Source organism: Diabrotica undecimpunctata, unplaced genomic scaffold (genome assembly GCF_040954645.1).
Source record: "Diabrotica undecimpunctata isolate CICGRU unplaced genomic scaffold, icDiaUnde3 ctg00002376.1, whole genome shotgun sequence".
NCBI classification, from domain to species: Eukaryota; Metazoa; Arthropoda; class Insecta; order Coleoptera; family Chrysomelidae; genus Diabrotica; species Diabrotica undecimpunctata.
Window position 1 is genome coordinate 1 of NW_027313554.1, and position 17,155 is coordinate 17,155.

The window sequence follows — 17,155 nt, forward strand, 5'->3', positions numbered from 1 at the left end:
CGCGCTATCTCAGAGTTTATCTCAATACATTAGTTTGCAAAATCAAACATAAACATTGATACTGCATATTTGCGGTAAAAGTAAAGTACCAGTAATCTCGACATATTTGCACTATAAGATGCAAGCCTTCGTCCTACGAATACAAGTCACATTCAACGTTTGTAACTGAAGACATCGAAGACAAAGATATTACACTTAGTACATATTCGAACAATATACAGGTATGTAGAGAGTTTTGATATGATTTTTAACATTTTTCTTAGACTTTTTTTATATTTCTATGTCTATTAGTTTATGATTCAGATTAGAGTTCCTTTCATCTCTTTATTATTTTAAAAAATATATTTGCTTCCTTTGTAACAAAATCGTAGCTGATCTGATCAATATAATTTTTAATTGTGTTGTTTGTTGTTACTGTGTTTTGACTAACTGTTATTTCATTAAATGAGTTCAAGAAAAGAGAAATACGTTTCTATTAATATTATACTTGTACTATATTTTCTTTGGTTCTGTTTTCTGTTGACAAAGATAATTCCCAAAAAGTTGTTTTGTTTTCCGCGCAGATTTTTATATTTTCTATTTATCTTCAACTCTAACTTTAAACTCTTAAACAATTTTGCTAAAGATTTTTACATAAGTGACCTTGTCGTCCAGAATATTTTGACAATATTTTAAAAAATTTTCGAGTTGTTTGACATTTACATATTAAGATTAAGTCTTAATTTTCCCCATACTTTCCATCATTTCGCCAAAATTTTGCAGTTTTTTGTCACTTAGGCATTCAAGATACCATTTGAATACCTGAAAATGTCATTTAGGTTTAACCACGATATTCAGACTATATTTCGAATGATTTTCAACATCTTTCGATAAATAACCAATCAAACTTCAAAATTCTCTTTGTGATATTTGAATTTGTTATTTTCTTTAATCATCTCTATATTTATAACATTTTCATATAGATATTTTTTTTCAGATTCGAATTCGAAATGAAATTTACCGTTACCTCATTGTGCTTATTGCTAATAGCAATATTAGCTGTAACTGATGCTAAAGATGACAAAAAGAAGCCAGAACCTTGGGAAGTACATCCAGATGTCAACGGTGATGGCAAAGGAAATGTTAATGCAGGTGTAGAAGTAAACAAAAAGGGAGAGAATCATGATTTTGAAGCTGGCTGGAACAAGGTTGTCCATGGACCCAACAAAGGAAAGCCAACTTGGCACGTTGGTGGTACAATACGATTTAGAAGATCACCAAAACCAGATTGGGAAGTAAATCCTGGAGTTAATGGGGATGGAAATGGTAACACTAATGCTGGTGTACAAGTAAGAAATAAAGGCAAAGATCATGACTTTGAAGCTGGATGGAGCAAAGTTGTCCATGGACCTAACAGAGCTAAACCAACATGGCATGTAGGTGGCACCTGGAGATTCAAGAGATCACCAAAGCCAGATTGGGAAGTAAACCCTGGAGCCAACGGTGATGGAAATGGTAACACCAATGCTGGCGTAGAGGTCAGAAATAAAGATAAAGACCATGACTTTCAAGCGGGATGGAGCAAAGTTGTTCATGGACCCAATAGAGCTAAACCAACATGGCATGTGGGTGGTACCTGGAGATTCAAAAGATCACCAAAACCAGATTGGGAAGTAAACCCTGGAGCCAACGGTGATGGAAATGGTAACACCAATGCTGGCGTAGAAGTGAGAAATAAGGGTAAAGATCATGACTTTAAAGCTGGATGGAACAAAGTTGTCCATGGACCCAACAAAGCTAAACCAACGTGGCATGTAGGTGGTACCTGGAGATTCAAGAGATCACCAAAGCCAGATTGGGAAGTAAATCCTGGAGCTAACGGTGATGGAAATGGTAACACAAATGCTGGTGTAGAAGTAAGAAATAAAGGCAAATATCATGACTTTGAAGCTGGATGGAGCAAAGTTGTCCATGGACCGAACAGAGCTAAACCAACATGGCATGTGGGTGGTACCTGGAGATTCAAAAGATCACCAAAGCCAGATTGGGAAGTAAACCCTGGAGCTAATGGTGATGGAAATGGTAACACTAATGCTGGTGTAGAAGTGAGAAATAAGGGTAAAGATCATGACTTTGAGGCTGGATGGAACAAAGTTGTCCATGGACCCAACAAATCTAAACCAACGTGGCATGTAGGTGGTACCTGGAGATTCAAGAGATCACCGAAGCCAGATTGGGAAGTAAACCCTGGAGCCAACGGTGATGGAAATGGTAACACCAATGCTGGCGTAGAGGTCAGAAATAAAGATAAAGACCATGACTTTCAAGCGGGATGGAGCAAAGTTGTTCATGGACCCAATAGAGCTAAACCAACGTGGCATGTAGGTGGTACTTGGAAGTTTTAAAATTATATTTATTTAGCTGTGTTCATTATTCTTATTATTTATTTTTTGTATGACATATATTTAAATTTTTTTAATTAAAATTTTTCATGTTTATTTTTATATATAGACCCTAAACAAAGACATAGGTGAAATAACAGAAATATTAAAGAGAACAAAAGGAAAAGTAAGCCCAGCATCGTGTTAAACTAAAATTTGGAGAATATCCAATAATTAAGAAAAAAACGACAATAATTAAAAAAAAAATTGCATTTAGAACGGTAAGAAGAAAATAAAACAGGAATGATAATAACACGACTTTACCTAAAAAGTTGCAGCAGTATGAATAGTTGGAACAAAATTTGAACGAACATGGTAGAGCAGCAGACGGATAATCATTTAGAGATAAGGTTGATGAGGTAATAAAAAGAAGAAGCCTCCAAGATAGATATTGACAGACTAGTTGGAGAGAAAGTAATATAACCAAAAGAAAACTAAGTTCCTGTAGCTGGCTGTATACCATGTATCATAAAAAATTTATTAAACTCCTTTATAAAAGTTATATATTAAAAAACCCAATCGGGCTATATCAAAACGACAAAACGTTTTCGGAATCCATATGCCATCATCAGTGTCCAGGTGTACATGTTTAGAGCCACTAAATATCTGGGTAAAAACTCGTTAAAAGTTATTAGTTTACATTTATTTTACATTATTAGATCTTTATGTTAACTCTAATATCAAGAGCGTAGGCGCAAAATTTCGGGCCAATGCTTTTTAAATGCATTCATTTTTTTCGAATCCTGAGAAAACTAACTAATACTTTTGAAAAATTTAAACGCATAATAAGAGATTACATTATTACCGGGGGCCGAAAGTCCCTTAGAATAAATAAAAAGTTTTTTTGAATGAGATATTTGAAATTAAAAATCATACTAAATTTTCTCTTCTTTTTCACCCCTGTAACGTATTAAAATAAACATTATAGAAGTTGTCAGGGACTTTTGGCCCTCAGTGATAATGTATTCTTTCATTGTGCGTTTAAATTTTTCAAAAAGACTTATTAGTTTACTCGGGATTCGAAAAAAAATGAATGCATTTAAAAAGCATTGGCCCGAAATTTTGCGCCTACGCTCTTTTGGGTAGAATTCCGTTTTTCTGTTCTAAGCGACATCGATTGACTTTTTTGAAAGTTATTGTCCTGCTATGCATACATACCATAAATATTAATCAGATGGCGCAATAATCTCACTTTTACCTACTTTCTACAAGAAACTCTCTTGTAGAAACTTCCAAAATACCGATCGAAAAGAACTTAAACATAATTGAGCGTCCAAAATAGGACTGGCAGAAGAGTACAGCGCCTGTAAAGAGAGATATGCCATATGTTTCAAGTAATACAGATCTATCAATCAAAACGAATATGGTAAACACTCAACAAAATAAGTACAAACTGTAGCATGTTCTCCTATTCTCTTTTCATGGAAAAATAGTCTTCCCAAATTAGAAGGAAGACTGCCCGATTAGATAATACGGTGGGCACTTATCCGATTTTTATCTGCGACAAAACAATCAATTAAATATATTTATATTTATTTCTTCGATGTTTATAATTAATATAATAATATTTTAAACAACTTTGATGTTAGTTTGTAAACTTTATTATTGTTGTCGGTAAGATTGTTTGTATACGCTTATTTTAATTATATAACCAACTCTTTATGTTATAAATAAAGTTATTTTTGGTTTTGCATTAATTTTATTGTAAATAATTACAGGTCTTACAGAAATGGAATTATCGAAAAAAATGTCTTAAACACAATCAATATTACTTTGAAAAACAACAAATCCCTTGAAATTGTAATGCCAAATTTTAGTTCTTCTTGTTACCCTAGGACCAAAGCCGATGGGATTAGCAGATGAATACAGATTCTGTCATCTAGAAGAAGAAACAGCAGAGCACGTTTTATGGCTGGCGAGGCAAATGTGTGTTTCTTTGCATTACATGAAAGATTCAGTGTCGAATTTATTAGACCTTTTAGAAGATCAACACGGGACTTTACTTTATTATTAAACAATCATTTTAAATCACTTATTTTTAGTAGCGTGTTATATTTTTGTATTCAATAATAAATCAATTTATCAGTATTACGTAATCGAATAGTATTTTGGGATTTGACACATATGTACCTAATTTTCTTCTTCTTCTATCTTTCCCAATAATCTAACATTGGCATTCATGGTAAATGTAATAATTTCGTTTGCGGCATTTTGAAGTGAATACTTCTTATTTTATTGAATCTTGATATCTAGAAATATATCAGCGGATGTCTTACGGTACCACTCTCGAAGATTACAGAGCCAGGATGTTCTTGTTCGGCCTGGGTTTCTTCTTCTATCGATTTTGCCCCGTATGTAGAGATGTAGAAGATTATTCTTCTTCTTCTTGTGAATTTCGTTTTCTTTTTCATTCGCAAAACTACTCTAATTCGGTTTACTCTTTGGTAGATCCACATATCAAAGTTTTTTAATATTTTCATCAGTATCTCCAAACTCTTCATTCTGTACAATAAACTGTATAAAGTCTTATTGTAATATCTTTATTTATATATTTTCTTATATCACAGTAATACTAATAATGGGAGACTTTAATGCCAAAGTTGGCAAAGGACAAAGTGGAAATTTAGTGGATCCTTTGGCCTAGGAGAACGTAATGAACGCGGAGACCGTTTGATTGAATTTGCAACTGAAGAACAGCTCGTAGTGACAAACACCTTTTATGATCTTCCTCCAAGACGACTATATACGTGGAAATCTCCACAAAATACTCCAGATTACACAGTACGAAATCAAATAGACTATATTCTTATTAACAAACGATTTAGAAACTCTATAACATCTGTTAAAGCGTACCCGGGATCCGACATAAATTCGAACCACAATCCACTTATCGCCAAAATGAAACTTAGTTTAAAGAAAGTTCAAAGACCAAAAATTATGAAGTACGATATTAACCAACTGAAAAATAAAACAGTAAAGGAAAAGGTACAAAAACGCCTAAAAGAAAAAACGTGGGCTCGTACAGAAAAACCATGGGCTCGTACTTAAAACCTAAAAGAACAAATAAAAACGAATGGATGACGGAGGAGATTCTATGTAAGATGGAAGACAGAAGAGAAGCTAAAGACAATAAGGAATAAATACTACAACAACATAAATAACGAAATAAAAAGGGCTATAGCAAAAGAAAATTGGTTTAGCTCAAACTGTACAGAGATAGAGTCATTACAACAAAAACATGATTCATTTAACCTCCATAAAAAGATTAAAGAAGCGGCAGGCTTATATAAACACAAGAACACTGGATTCCTGACAGATAATCAGGGAAACATAGTACTGGAAATAGAGCATAAAAGAGATATTTGGATTAAATACGTGGAAAAAACTTTTGAAGATATACGAAATAACACTGGTATTACAACAAACACCAATTGCGAATCTGGACCACCATTTATAGTCGAAGAAGTAAAATATGCCATCAAAAGCACCAAAGATGGTAAAGCAGTAGGCCCTGATAATTTTCACTCAGAATTCTTAAAACTTATGGACTATGATGGCATAAAATGGTTGACAAATATATTTAAGAGTATATATGATACGGGCGTGGTTCCCCAAGAGTGGTTAGTGTCAACTTTTATAAATCTTCCAAAAAAACCCAATGCGAGAAAGTGCGAAGACTATAGAATTATAAGCCTTATGAGCCATTTACTTAAAACATTTCTAAAGGTTATTCACAAAAGAATATATACAAAATGTGAGGAACAACTAACAAGAACACAATTCGGATTTCGTGATGCTCTGGGAACACGGGGGGCCCTTTTTGCTGTACAGGTGCTATTTCAAATATGCAGGGATGTAAATTGTGACATATACGTATGCTTTATAGATTACCAGAAGGCATTTGACAGAGTAAAACATGACAAATTAATGACTCTAATGCAAGAAATTGGAATTGACAACAAAGATCTTAGAATTATCAGAAACATTTACTACAATCAAACGGCCAAAATCAAAATAGAAGACCAGTTAACTGATAAAATTGCAATAGAACGTGGAGTATGACAGGGCTGTATTTTGTCTCCATTGTTGTTCAATATTGATTCTGAATGGGTATTTAAGGAAGCTTTAGACGGTTGTGCAAAAGGAATACTAATAAACGGTGAATGGTTGAATAACATTAGATATGCAGATGACACTATAGTTTTTGCCGGTAATCTGAATGACTTACAGATATTAACAAATCGCATAACAGAAGTCAGCAACAGATACGGACTAGCTCTTAACATAAAGAAAACCAAATTTATGACAATCAGTAAAAAACCAATACTAAACGCTCAACGTACAATCAACCAACGGAATATCGAAAGAGTCGAGCAATATACATATCTAGGCACCAATTTAAATAGCCAATGGGACCACTCAACAGAAATTAAACAGCGAATAATAAAAGCAAAAGCAGCATTCGTTAGAATGAGAACCATTTTCAACAGTCGAGACATCATTAAAAACAAAATGCCGTCTATTGAACTGCTACATATTCACAGTTCTGCTCTACGGAATGGAAGCATAGACACTGACTGTTGCATCTATGAATCGGCTCGAAGCTTTCGAAATGTGGTGTTATAGGCGCATCTTACGTATATCCTGGGTTGACAGAGTTACTAATGTGGAGGTCCTGCGTAGAATGGGGAAAGAATGTGAAATTCTCATGACCGTCAAAACTAAAAAGTTGAAATATCTAGGACATGTAATGAGAAATCAAGAACGTTACGGCCTTCTCCAGCTGATTCTCCAAGGGAAAGTAAATGGTAAGACTAAGAAAAGGACCGGAAGAAGACGCATTTCCTGGCTTCAAAATTTACGAAAGTGGTATAACACGACTATCACTGAACTGTTCCGCGCTGCAATAAACAAAGTAAAGATAGCCGTGATGATCGCCAACATCCGGAACGGATAGGCACTTTAAGAAGAAGATATCACAGTTGCCATTAACATTAGTGGCCAAATAGGTGATGTTTTTGAGTCTTTCTAGCCGTACTCCACACGATCTGATCATTATCGATTATATATTTGTTTTGCTGACCTCCATAAATTTGATCCTAGAAGTATTGCTTTGAATCATAAACTTTTAGTATTATTCGATATCATTAGAAATAACCAGTGTGTTTGTATGTGCTTTATTTCGTGCATTTTATTAAAAAAGTTTTATCATCATCATCATCATCATCATCCTCATCATCACTGGCTTGACAACTCTTTTTGCGTCTTGGCCTGTTTCAGGATTTATTTTCATTCCTGAAGATCGATGGATCTTGATAAACGACTAACCTGGCAGAAGCACATATTTAGCAAAAGAAAACAACTGGGCTTTAAATTTATACATATGTACTGGTTAATTGGTCGAAAATCTAAATTAACATTGGATAACAAACTGCTTATATACCACCACTAGTAATTCTCGTCTTGCAATCCTCTAACGCTTCCAACATAAAATATTATGGTCTATAGTAAATGCTCCATGATATGTTACATCCTCCTCTATAGAAAAAGATCCGGAAGTACCTTCGGTAAAAAAAGTTATAAATACATAAACGTGTGTGGGATGCATCGTGTATTAATGAGACAAAACTCAAGTCAGTTTTGAAAAACAGAAAAAGTGTAAATAGTGCATTAGAGGTCGCGCAATGTAAACGTAGACCACACCTTAAGACTAAAGATATTCTTAAAGGTTGTAGTTATAAATGGGCGTAAAAAGAAAGAACATATTTCTGTAGAGACGGTGTTAAAAAAAATTAAAAGATAGGAATACATTCGAAATTTCCATGGTAAGTCTCTGAGGAGTTTTCAAACATATTGGGATTCAGTTCAAAATGGAAGACAATACAAAAGCCTTGTGTGAAAGACCTAGTGTCGTTTACAAAAATATCCAGATTTTAAGAAAATATAATAATTTTAAAACAGAACACGCTTGATTTGTTTATTTAGACAAAACTTGAATTTTTGCTAAAGATTGAATAAAACGGACTTGGCAGGACGAGAGTATAAAATCCATCAAACACACTGATACTGAGGGAAAGAGACATATATTATATTGCATGGGGATAAAAAACATTGTTGTATTGATGAAGCAGATCTTGTGTTTTCGTTAAAATCAACATCAGCGGATTATCACGATAACATGAATACGGAGATGTTTGTAAAATGGTTGAAAGAGAAATTGCTTCCAAGTTTACATGAACCATCTATTATAGTTTTGGATAATGCCCCATAACATTTGGAAATTTTAAATAAGCAACCAACATATTCCTGGGCAGTATATAAAATAAAATAATGTTTAAAGGATGAAAACATTTCCATTTTTTTTTCTATAGTTCTCATCCATAGTTCTTTTAAGCCGAAATTACTACAGTTAGCTAAAAGAAATAAAAAACCAAAAATAAAGTACCCGTGATTATACATAGTTTTGGACTAAGCTTAAAACTTCCAGAATCATTTCTACTTGAGTTTGACAATACGTCCTATAGGATTTTTAAGGGCTTTAATCCAAGATGGCATGGCCTGCTATAACTGCAAGAAGCCTGGTCACAAAGCATCTCAATGTTCCGAATCCACAGTTCTAAAAGATCAACATTCAAGTAACGAAAAATCTTTACCCAGACTTAATAATGCAGTTTTGCAACAAATACATACACCATCAGAAGAACAAACGTCAATTTACCACGTTTCAAATAGTGCAGTTTCGAAATAAATACATCCACTACAACAAGACCCAATGTTAGCATCCTAATATTCTACAACTACTACAACACTACAACTAAAATAACAAGTATTACTCAAGAATCTAACTCTCAAAAACGCACCGTTCGTGATATAATTTCACCTGAAATTAAGCCTCACAATGTAAGGCGATTCTTAAGCCGAAAATTCGTCCAACTTAAAAAAAACAAAAACTTTTTTATTAAAGGAAAGTAGTAGTAGCCCTATATCACGGCTGCTAGAACTCGCAAAAACGTTCATTGAAAATAAATTTCCATCTTTCGTTCTTGATACACTTAAATACATCCAACTAAATATGCTTTTAATTAATATTACCTGTTGTTCTGATTCTTTAAGTAGAAAGTTTGATACTGTACACAATCTTAGCATTAGAATTGCTCTTGGAGCATTCTAAGTTTACTTGGAAAGCTTACTTGGAAAGTGAAGCAGATGAGCCATCTTTACTTTACTTAAGAATATATTTAACACTATTCACAAGGCAACTTCCACTGACCTAGATCCAAGCAAACCTTTGTATGACAATACCTTCAACGATAAGTACATGAACTACTTCAATATTAGGTTTTAAACACCAAAACCTTACTATGCAAGAATTCGAATGTACTGTTCTAAATTAAATATTCAATTTCCAAAAGTTTTTGAAGTAAACTCCTCTGACAATTGGTCTTCATGGACTATTGAAGAGCCGAAAATCAATGCATCACCAAGTTTAAATATTAAGCATCAAACAAATCCAGCAATCTTTAAAGCAGAGCTGAGCCCTATCTTGAACCAGCAGTATAACGATTGGTTTAAAATATCTACCGATGTATCAAAAACTGAACAGGGAGTTGGTGCAGCTATTATTACATCAGACGGTCCCTTAAAATTTGACCTTCACACTTATTTTACCATATACTTATCAGAACTTTTTGAATTGTTCAAAGCCCTACAATACATATTAAACACATCTTCTCTAGTTTCATTTTTTCCGACTGTCTCAGTGCAATTAAACCCATGAAAAATCTCTATTGGAAACATCCTATAGAGAAAATGATAAAATTGGAACTTCACAAAGCCCAAAAAGAACTCAGAACAGTAAACTGCTTGTGGATACCTATCCACATTGGTGTCGAATGCAATGAATTAGCAGATGTAAAAAGCCTTTTTCAAAAATAAAGTGTTAAGTGCGTGAAACCGGGAGTGGAAAAATTCGGTTTCGAAACTAAAACAGATAAATAGTAGCATTTCACCGTGGCAACCAACAGCAACAATCAGAATTGAAGATCTCAAGTAATCCTTACACGTTTCAGACTGGTCCATAGTAAGTATAAACACGCACACCTATTCTCAAAGAATGAAGCTCCAAAGTGTTCAGTTTGTTTAACGACAGAATACTAGAAACGTCTGAAGAAGTTCTGACGGCAGACTTATATACATTGGGCAAATATTTTCGCAAGTGGCGACTTCAACCAAATGCATCCAAAACAGAAGTTAGTTGCTTTCACTTGAACAATAAACTTGCTGGAAAGGAACTCAACATACGGTTTGAAAATACCACACTTACCCACAACAAAACACCGAACTACCCTGGGCGTAACACTAGACAGAACGCTATCATTTAAAGAGCATTTAACAAAAACTGCCCAAAAGTTGAGTACAAGAAATAACACTATACAGAAGCTCTGCGTTACCACCTGGGGAGCATCGGTTTCCACTTTCCGCTCTACTGCCTTAGCCCTTGTTTTCTCGACCGCTGAATATTGTGCTCCAGTCTGGCTACACAGTCCACACGTAAAAAAGGTCGACAATCAGCTGCACAGCACTATGAGGATGATAGCTGGTACAATTAAATCAACTCCCACCCAATGGCTTCCAGTATTAAGTCACATCTCATCTCCACATTTACAACGAGTGGACGCACTTACACGTGAATACAAAAAGATCATGAACAATATAAACCTGCCGATCCACCAAGATACCGAGGATGCACGAAATACCCGTCTCCGTTCTAGAAAACCACCAATGAAAACGGCAAGAATGACACATGAGGAGTTCAACATCACGAATGCATGGTCCCAAGAATGGAACGAATGGCAAAATAACATGCCCTGCATTACCCACAAGCCACCAGGTTTTGATCTTCCACGCAAAACATTGTCCACTCTAAATAGGATCCGAACCAGACATGGCAGATGTGCATACATGCTACATAAATGGGGAAAGAACCCGTCTCCTCAATGTGACTGTGGGGAGAACCAAACCATCGACCACATTATTTAAGAGTGTCCCTCAAGATCCTACAATAGTAGCCCTGAAGACTTCCTGTTTGCAACTTCAGAGTGAATTGATTATATAAATACACTTGATGTTTGTTTGTAACTATTTAAAGTTTGTCAAATACCTATATTACTAGTGTTTGTGTATTTGTTCTAAATGTGTTGTAATTGCCATACGATAAATAAATAAATAACGACATTAAAAAGGACATCGATGTTAATAGTGGGAAAAGATGTAATTGTATTCTCTGCAATTGTAGTAAAAATTTGATTTAGTTCGTCTGGAGGTAGATCAATTTGTAACGAACTGGATCTTGTATTGTTTCATTCGAAATTTACTATTTTAAAGCAGTCTCTAGGTTTATTATTGGAATTAGTAATAAAATCACTGTAATCTGACCTTTTAGCAATTTGTAATTGCTGAGTATATTTAAATTTTTGTTGTTTATATACTTTGAACAAATCGGTATCCATAATGGCATCTGCAATGTGTTTAATACAAGAAAGATTAGATCTGTAAGACCCTAATTCATTATTAAACCATTGCATGTATGTTTTTTTATCAGTTTGTCGTCTTTGTCATCTTTGTACTAACTGGAACACGTTTAAGCTTATATAAACCAGAAGAAGTAATAAACATTTGAAATGTTTGGTTAGTGTCAACTTTATGCTCAGAGTTGTCACGTAGTAGACCGTATAGACCATTTCCTAATTTACTGTCCTAAATATACCATGGAAAGACGCGTGTATGATATCCCAAATAACTTCCAAACCGTACTTGGAAATAATTTTGACTGCAGAAAACTAATAGGGTATTTATCTAGTATAAATATGTTGTATAAAATTTAACTATGTAAGTGCTGTTAATTGCATTTAAATATACTGTATTCGTTATGTCGCTAAACGTTTATCCATAAAAAAATTATATAGCCGATCATGAATTACGCGCTATCTCAGAGTAAGTTATGCATATATTGGCGCATATCTATCAATTTTGCTATCAATGATGGTTATTCAAGAAAACTCTATATCAACAATTGTATTCATTCTGGTCTGGGAAAAAAATAAGAAGGCAGATGGTTGAATCATATCGCTAGAAAAAAGACTGATAGAATCCCAAAACTCTTGATTACCTCCGAAGTAGGTACTAAAAACAGAAAGAGACCACGTAGAAAATGGCTGAAATCGTTGAAGGAACATTTGAGGTCACTAAAAGTGTATCATCGAGAAACGTTATAGCAGTATAAAAAAAATATAATAACTAACATACACAGCTATATCCGTGCAGGGATCAAGAAAAAGGAAGAGGAAGAAAGACTGCTGGACCAACGCTAAAGGTAAGAGGGAATGATGCTGAAAGGTGAAGCTAGAAAAGTTAGTCACACTGTATGAGTTAGAATGCGTGAGTCAGACTGTGGGGAAGGAGGAAATGCCCATCTGGGAATGATGCCGAACTAGGAGCGATGAGTGTCTTCTACGCGCTACCTGGAACGAGACAGGGAGCCTCCTTGCTGATGAATATAGTGTGGATGTGTATAAATGGAGAATGAATGAATAAAGGTAGTGATTCGGAAGTAATGCCGGCCTTACAGCGGCCATTCGGCTTCCGGATCGCTGGATGACAGAGGAGGGTCTGGTTTAGCCAGGTAGGCGTTCGGCGTAGACTCGGCGACGAGAGGGCATTTTAAAGTACCTCGGGAACTATCGCCGGGAGTACGAAGAACGAATCCTGCACTAAAGTTAGTCAGGCGGCGTCCTGGACTGAGATGTCTTTTGAAGATTCCAGACCCCCCCTCTATAAAGACGAAAAAAAAAGTATAAAAAAATGAGGTTTAATCTTTGTATGTAGGTATATTTAAAAACCCTTAAAAAGGGCTACATCAAAAAACACAAACGTTTTCGGAATAATAATTCCATCATCAGGTTAAAAAGCAGGTTAACATGCCTGAGCCACCAAAATATTAGGGTACAACCCTTTACAAAAAATGAAGTTACCAAAAAGTTTGTGTTTTTTGATGTAGCCCTTTTAAGGGTTTTTAAATATACCTACATACAAAGATTAAACCTTTTTTTTTGTGATAAATGGTATACAGCCAGCTACAGGAATTTATTTTCCTTGTGGATTTAATAAAAAAAATGTTGATAACTAATTGATGTATGAAAATCATATAAAAAAATTGTTTTTGAACTTTTTTGTTCTTAGAAATACTATATAACGTAAACTAAAAAATACCAACGATGGAGGATCCCAAAATAATATTGACAAATTCATATAATGTTCAATTACAATACAATACATATTAACATAATTCGTAAGAAAATATTATTATTAGAAAAACATAAAATTTTCTAAATACTATACAGTAAAGTCCCGTTTCTTATCTCAATACATTAGTTTGCAAAATCAAACATAAACATTGATACTGCATATTTGCGGTAAAAGTAAAGTACCAGTAATCTCGACATATTTGCACTATAAGATGCAAGCCTTCGTCCTACGAATACAAGTCACATTCAACGTTTGTAACTGAAGACATCGAAGACAAAGATATTACACTTAGTACATATTCGAACAATATACAGGTATGTAGAGAGTTTTGATATGATTTTTAACATTTTTCTTAGACTTTTTTTATATTTCTATGTCTATTAGTTTATTATTCAGATTAGAGTTCCTTTCATGTCTTTATTATTTTAAAAATATATTTGCTTCCTTTGTAACAAAATCGTAGCTGATAACTGATCAATATAATTTTTAATTGTGTTGTTTGTTGTTACTGTGTTTTGACTAACTTTATTTCATTAAATGAGTTCAAGAAAAGAGAAATATGGTTCTATTAATATTATACTTGTACTATATTTTCTTTGGTTCTGTTTTCTGTTGACAAAGATAATTCCCAAAAAGTTGTTTTGCGTTTCGCGCAGACTTTGGTATTTTCTATTTATCTTCAACTCTAACTTTAAACTCAAACAATTTTGGTAAAGATTTTTACATAAGTGACCTTGTCGTCCAGAATATTTTGACAATGTTTTAAAAAATTTTCGGATTGTTTGACATTTACATATTAAGATTAAGTCTTAATTTTCCCCACACTTTCCATCATGTCGCCAAAATTTTGCAGTTTTTTTCACTTAGGTATTCAAGATACAATTTGAATACCTGAAAATATCACTTTATCACAGGTTTTGTCAAAATATTCAGACTATATTTCGAATGATTTTCAACATCTTTCGATAAATAACCATTCAAACTTCAGAAGCCTCTTTGTGATATTTGAAAATCTGTTATTTTTTTTTTAATCATCTCTATATTTATAACATTTTAAACATAGATTTTTTTTTTTTCAGGTTCGAAATCGAAATGAAATTTACCATTACCTCATTGTGCTTATTGCTAATAGCAATATTAGCCGTAACTGACGCTAAGGATGACAAAAAAAAAGCCAGAACCTTGGGAAGTACATCCAGATGTCAACGGTGATGGCAAAGGAAATGTTAATGCAGGGGTAGAAGTAAACAAAAAGGGAGAGAATCACGATTTTGAAGCTGGCTGGAACAAGGTTGTCCATGGACCCAACAAAGGAAAGCCAACTTGGCACGTTGGTGGTACAATACGATTTAGAAGATCACCAAAGCCAGATTGGGAAGTAAATCCTGGAGCTAACGGTGATGGAAATGGTAACACTAATGCTGGTGTAGAAGTAAGAAATAAAGGCAAAGATCATGACTTTGAAGCTGGATGGAATAAAGTTGTTCATGGACCAAACAGAGCTAAACCAACATGGCATGTAGGTGGTACCTGGAGATTCAAAAGATCACCAAAGCCAGATTGGGAAGTAAACCCTGGAGCTAATGGTGATGGAAATGGTAACACTAATGCCGGTGTAGAAGTAAGAAATAAAGGCAAAGATCATGACTTTGAGGCTGGATGGAACAAAGTTGTCCATGGACCAAACAGAGCTAAACCAACATGGCATGTGGGTGGTACCTGGAGATTCAAAAGGTCACCAAAGCCAGATTGGGAAGTAAATCCTGGAGCTAACGGTGATGGAAATGGTAACACAAATGCTGGTGTAGAAGTAAGAAATAAAGGCAAAGATCATGACTTTGAGGCTGGATGGAACAAAGTTGTCCATGGACCCAACAGAGCTAAACCAACGTGGCATGTAGGTGGTACCTGGAGATTCAAGAGATCACCAAAGCCAGATTGGGAAGTAAATCCTGGAGCTAATGGTGATGGAAATGGTAACACTAATGCTGGTGTAGAAGTGAGAAATAAGGGTAAAGATCATGACTTTGAGGCTGGATGGAACAAAGTTGTCCATGGACCCAACCGAGCTAAACCAACATGGCATGTGGGTGGTACCTGGAGATTTAAGAGATCACCAAAGCCAGATTGGGAGGTAAACCCTGGAGCTAACGGTGATGGAAATGGTAACACCAATGCTGGAGTAGAGGTCAGAAATAAAGGTAAAGACCATGACTTTCAAGCTGGATGGAGCAAAGTTGTTCATGGACCCAATAGAGCTAAACCCACGTGGCATGTAGGTGGTACTTGGAAATTTTAAAATTATATTTATTTATTTTTATTCATTAAAATCTATTATTTATTTTTTGTATGATTTGATTTGTATAAAATTAAATGTTTTTATTTAAAAAAATTTTATGTTTTTTTTTTATATATAGACTCTAAAAAAAGAAATAGGTGGAATAACAGAAATATGAAAAAGAAAAATAAAAGAAAGCGAGCATCGTGTTACATTAAAATTTGGAGAATATCCAATTATTCAGAAAAAAAAACGACAATATTTAAAAAATTATAACATCCTTTAGAACAGGACGAAGAAAATAAAACAGGAATGATAATGACAAGACTATAACTAAAAGAAAAAGTTATAGCATTATATTAACGATTGAAACAAAGCTTCGATTGCCTTTTCATAAAAAAAAATTTCCCGTAGTGAAAGGGTTTATGATTTCACAATCTACGGGAAAAGTTTATAAAAAGTGCATGTTTTTTTCTTACACTACTGTGGCTTTCGTACAAATTATTGTAGTTGTTACAAGATAGATACTTGTATAATTATCTTTGTGGTCTTTTATAACATATAGAAGCTTCTAATAGAAGACACCGATAGAGCCAAATCCCAAAGTTTGTACATATTTTTAAAATAAATGATATCGAATCCACTCGAAAACAAAGTTCGACTGAGATTAACAGTAAATAATCCATACTTTAATTTACTGGGCGCTACCTGTGTCAAAAAAAATATGGTAGCCATCTTCTATTTGACGTCAAAGATCACTTTACAATCAGCAGAAAGAGAAAATAAGTTCAGGTACGCAGACGACTGGACACTTGCTAAAAGCTATAAAGTATTAAGAACTACTGAACAAACGTACATGCCTATCTTTAAAAATATTTCGTCTCCTTACGATTGCAGCCTAATTCCTAAAATACTTAAGTGTCTCACTCGGCAGAACTTGTTTTTCTTTCTTTCTTTCTTCTTGGAACACTACAGCCCAGAGTGGGTCTTGGCTAACTGTACAATTTCCTGCCATCTCACTCGGTCGTCCATGATTGTTGGGTCGTTAGGTAACCCCATTGATCTTAAATTTGACAATATGGTACCTCTCCGTTGCCTTCGTAGGCATCCCAAGGGCCTTCTTCCTGTCCTGGCCTCTTTCCAGATTAACTTG

General features: G+C 34.4%; 2 protein-coding genes across 2 annotated transcripts; both read left to right on the top strand.

Annotated features, from left to right (window-relative positions):
- The first annotated feature begins 69 nt into the window (after nt 1-69).
- LOC140431966 (acaloleptin A-like) lies at nt 70-2,446 on the top strand. The gene is made up of 2 exons (XM_072519833.1): nt 70-221; nt 977-2,446. Exon 2 carries the CDS (start codon nt 990-992, stop codon nt 2,382-2,384), a length of 1,395 nt encoding a protein of 464 aa, XP_072375934.1. The 5' UTR covers nt 70-221; nt 977-989; the 3' UTR covers nt 2,385-2,446.
- An 11,442-nt stretch (nt 2,447-13,888) lies between these two features.
- LOC140431967 (acaloleptin A-like) lies at nt 13,889-16,116 on the top strand. Its single transcript, XM_072519834.1, has 2 exons — nt 13,889-14,038; nt 14,804-16,116. The coding sequence occupies exon 2, from the start codon at nt 14,884-14,886 to the stop codon at nt 16,021-16,023; it is 1,140 nt and encodes a 379-aa protein (XP_072375935.1). The 5' UTR covers nt 13,889-14,038; nt 14,804-14,883; the 3' UTR covers nt 16,024-16,116.
- The last annotated feature ends 1,039 nt before the right edge of the window (nt 16,117-17,155 follow it).

What these genes read in the sequence shown, in the direction of transcription:
- LOC140431967 (XM_072519834.1), top strand. Translation starts at nt 14,884, where the DNA reads ATGACAAAAAAAAAGCCAGAACCTTGGGAAGTACATCCAGATGTCAAC.
- LOC140431966 (XM_072519833.1), top strand. Translation starts at nt 990, where the DNA reads ATGAAATTTACCGTTACCTCATTGTGCTTATTGCTAATAGCAATATTA.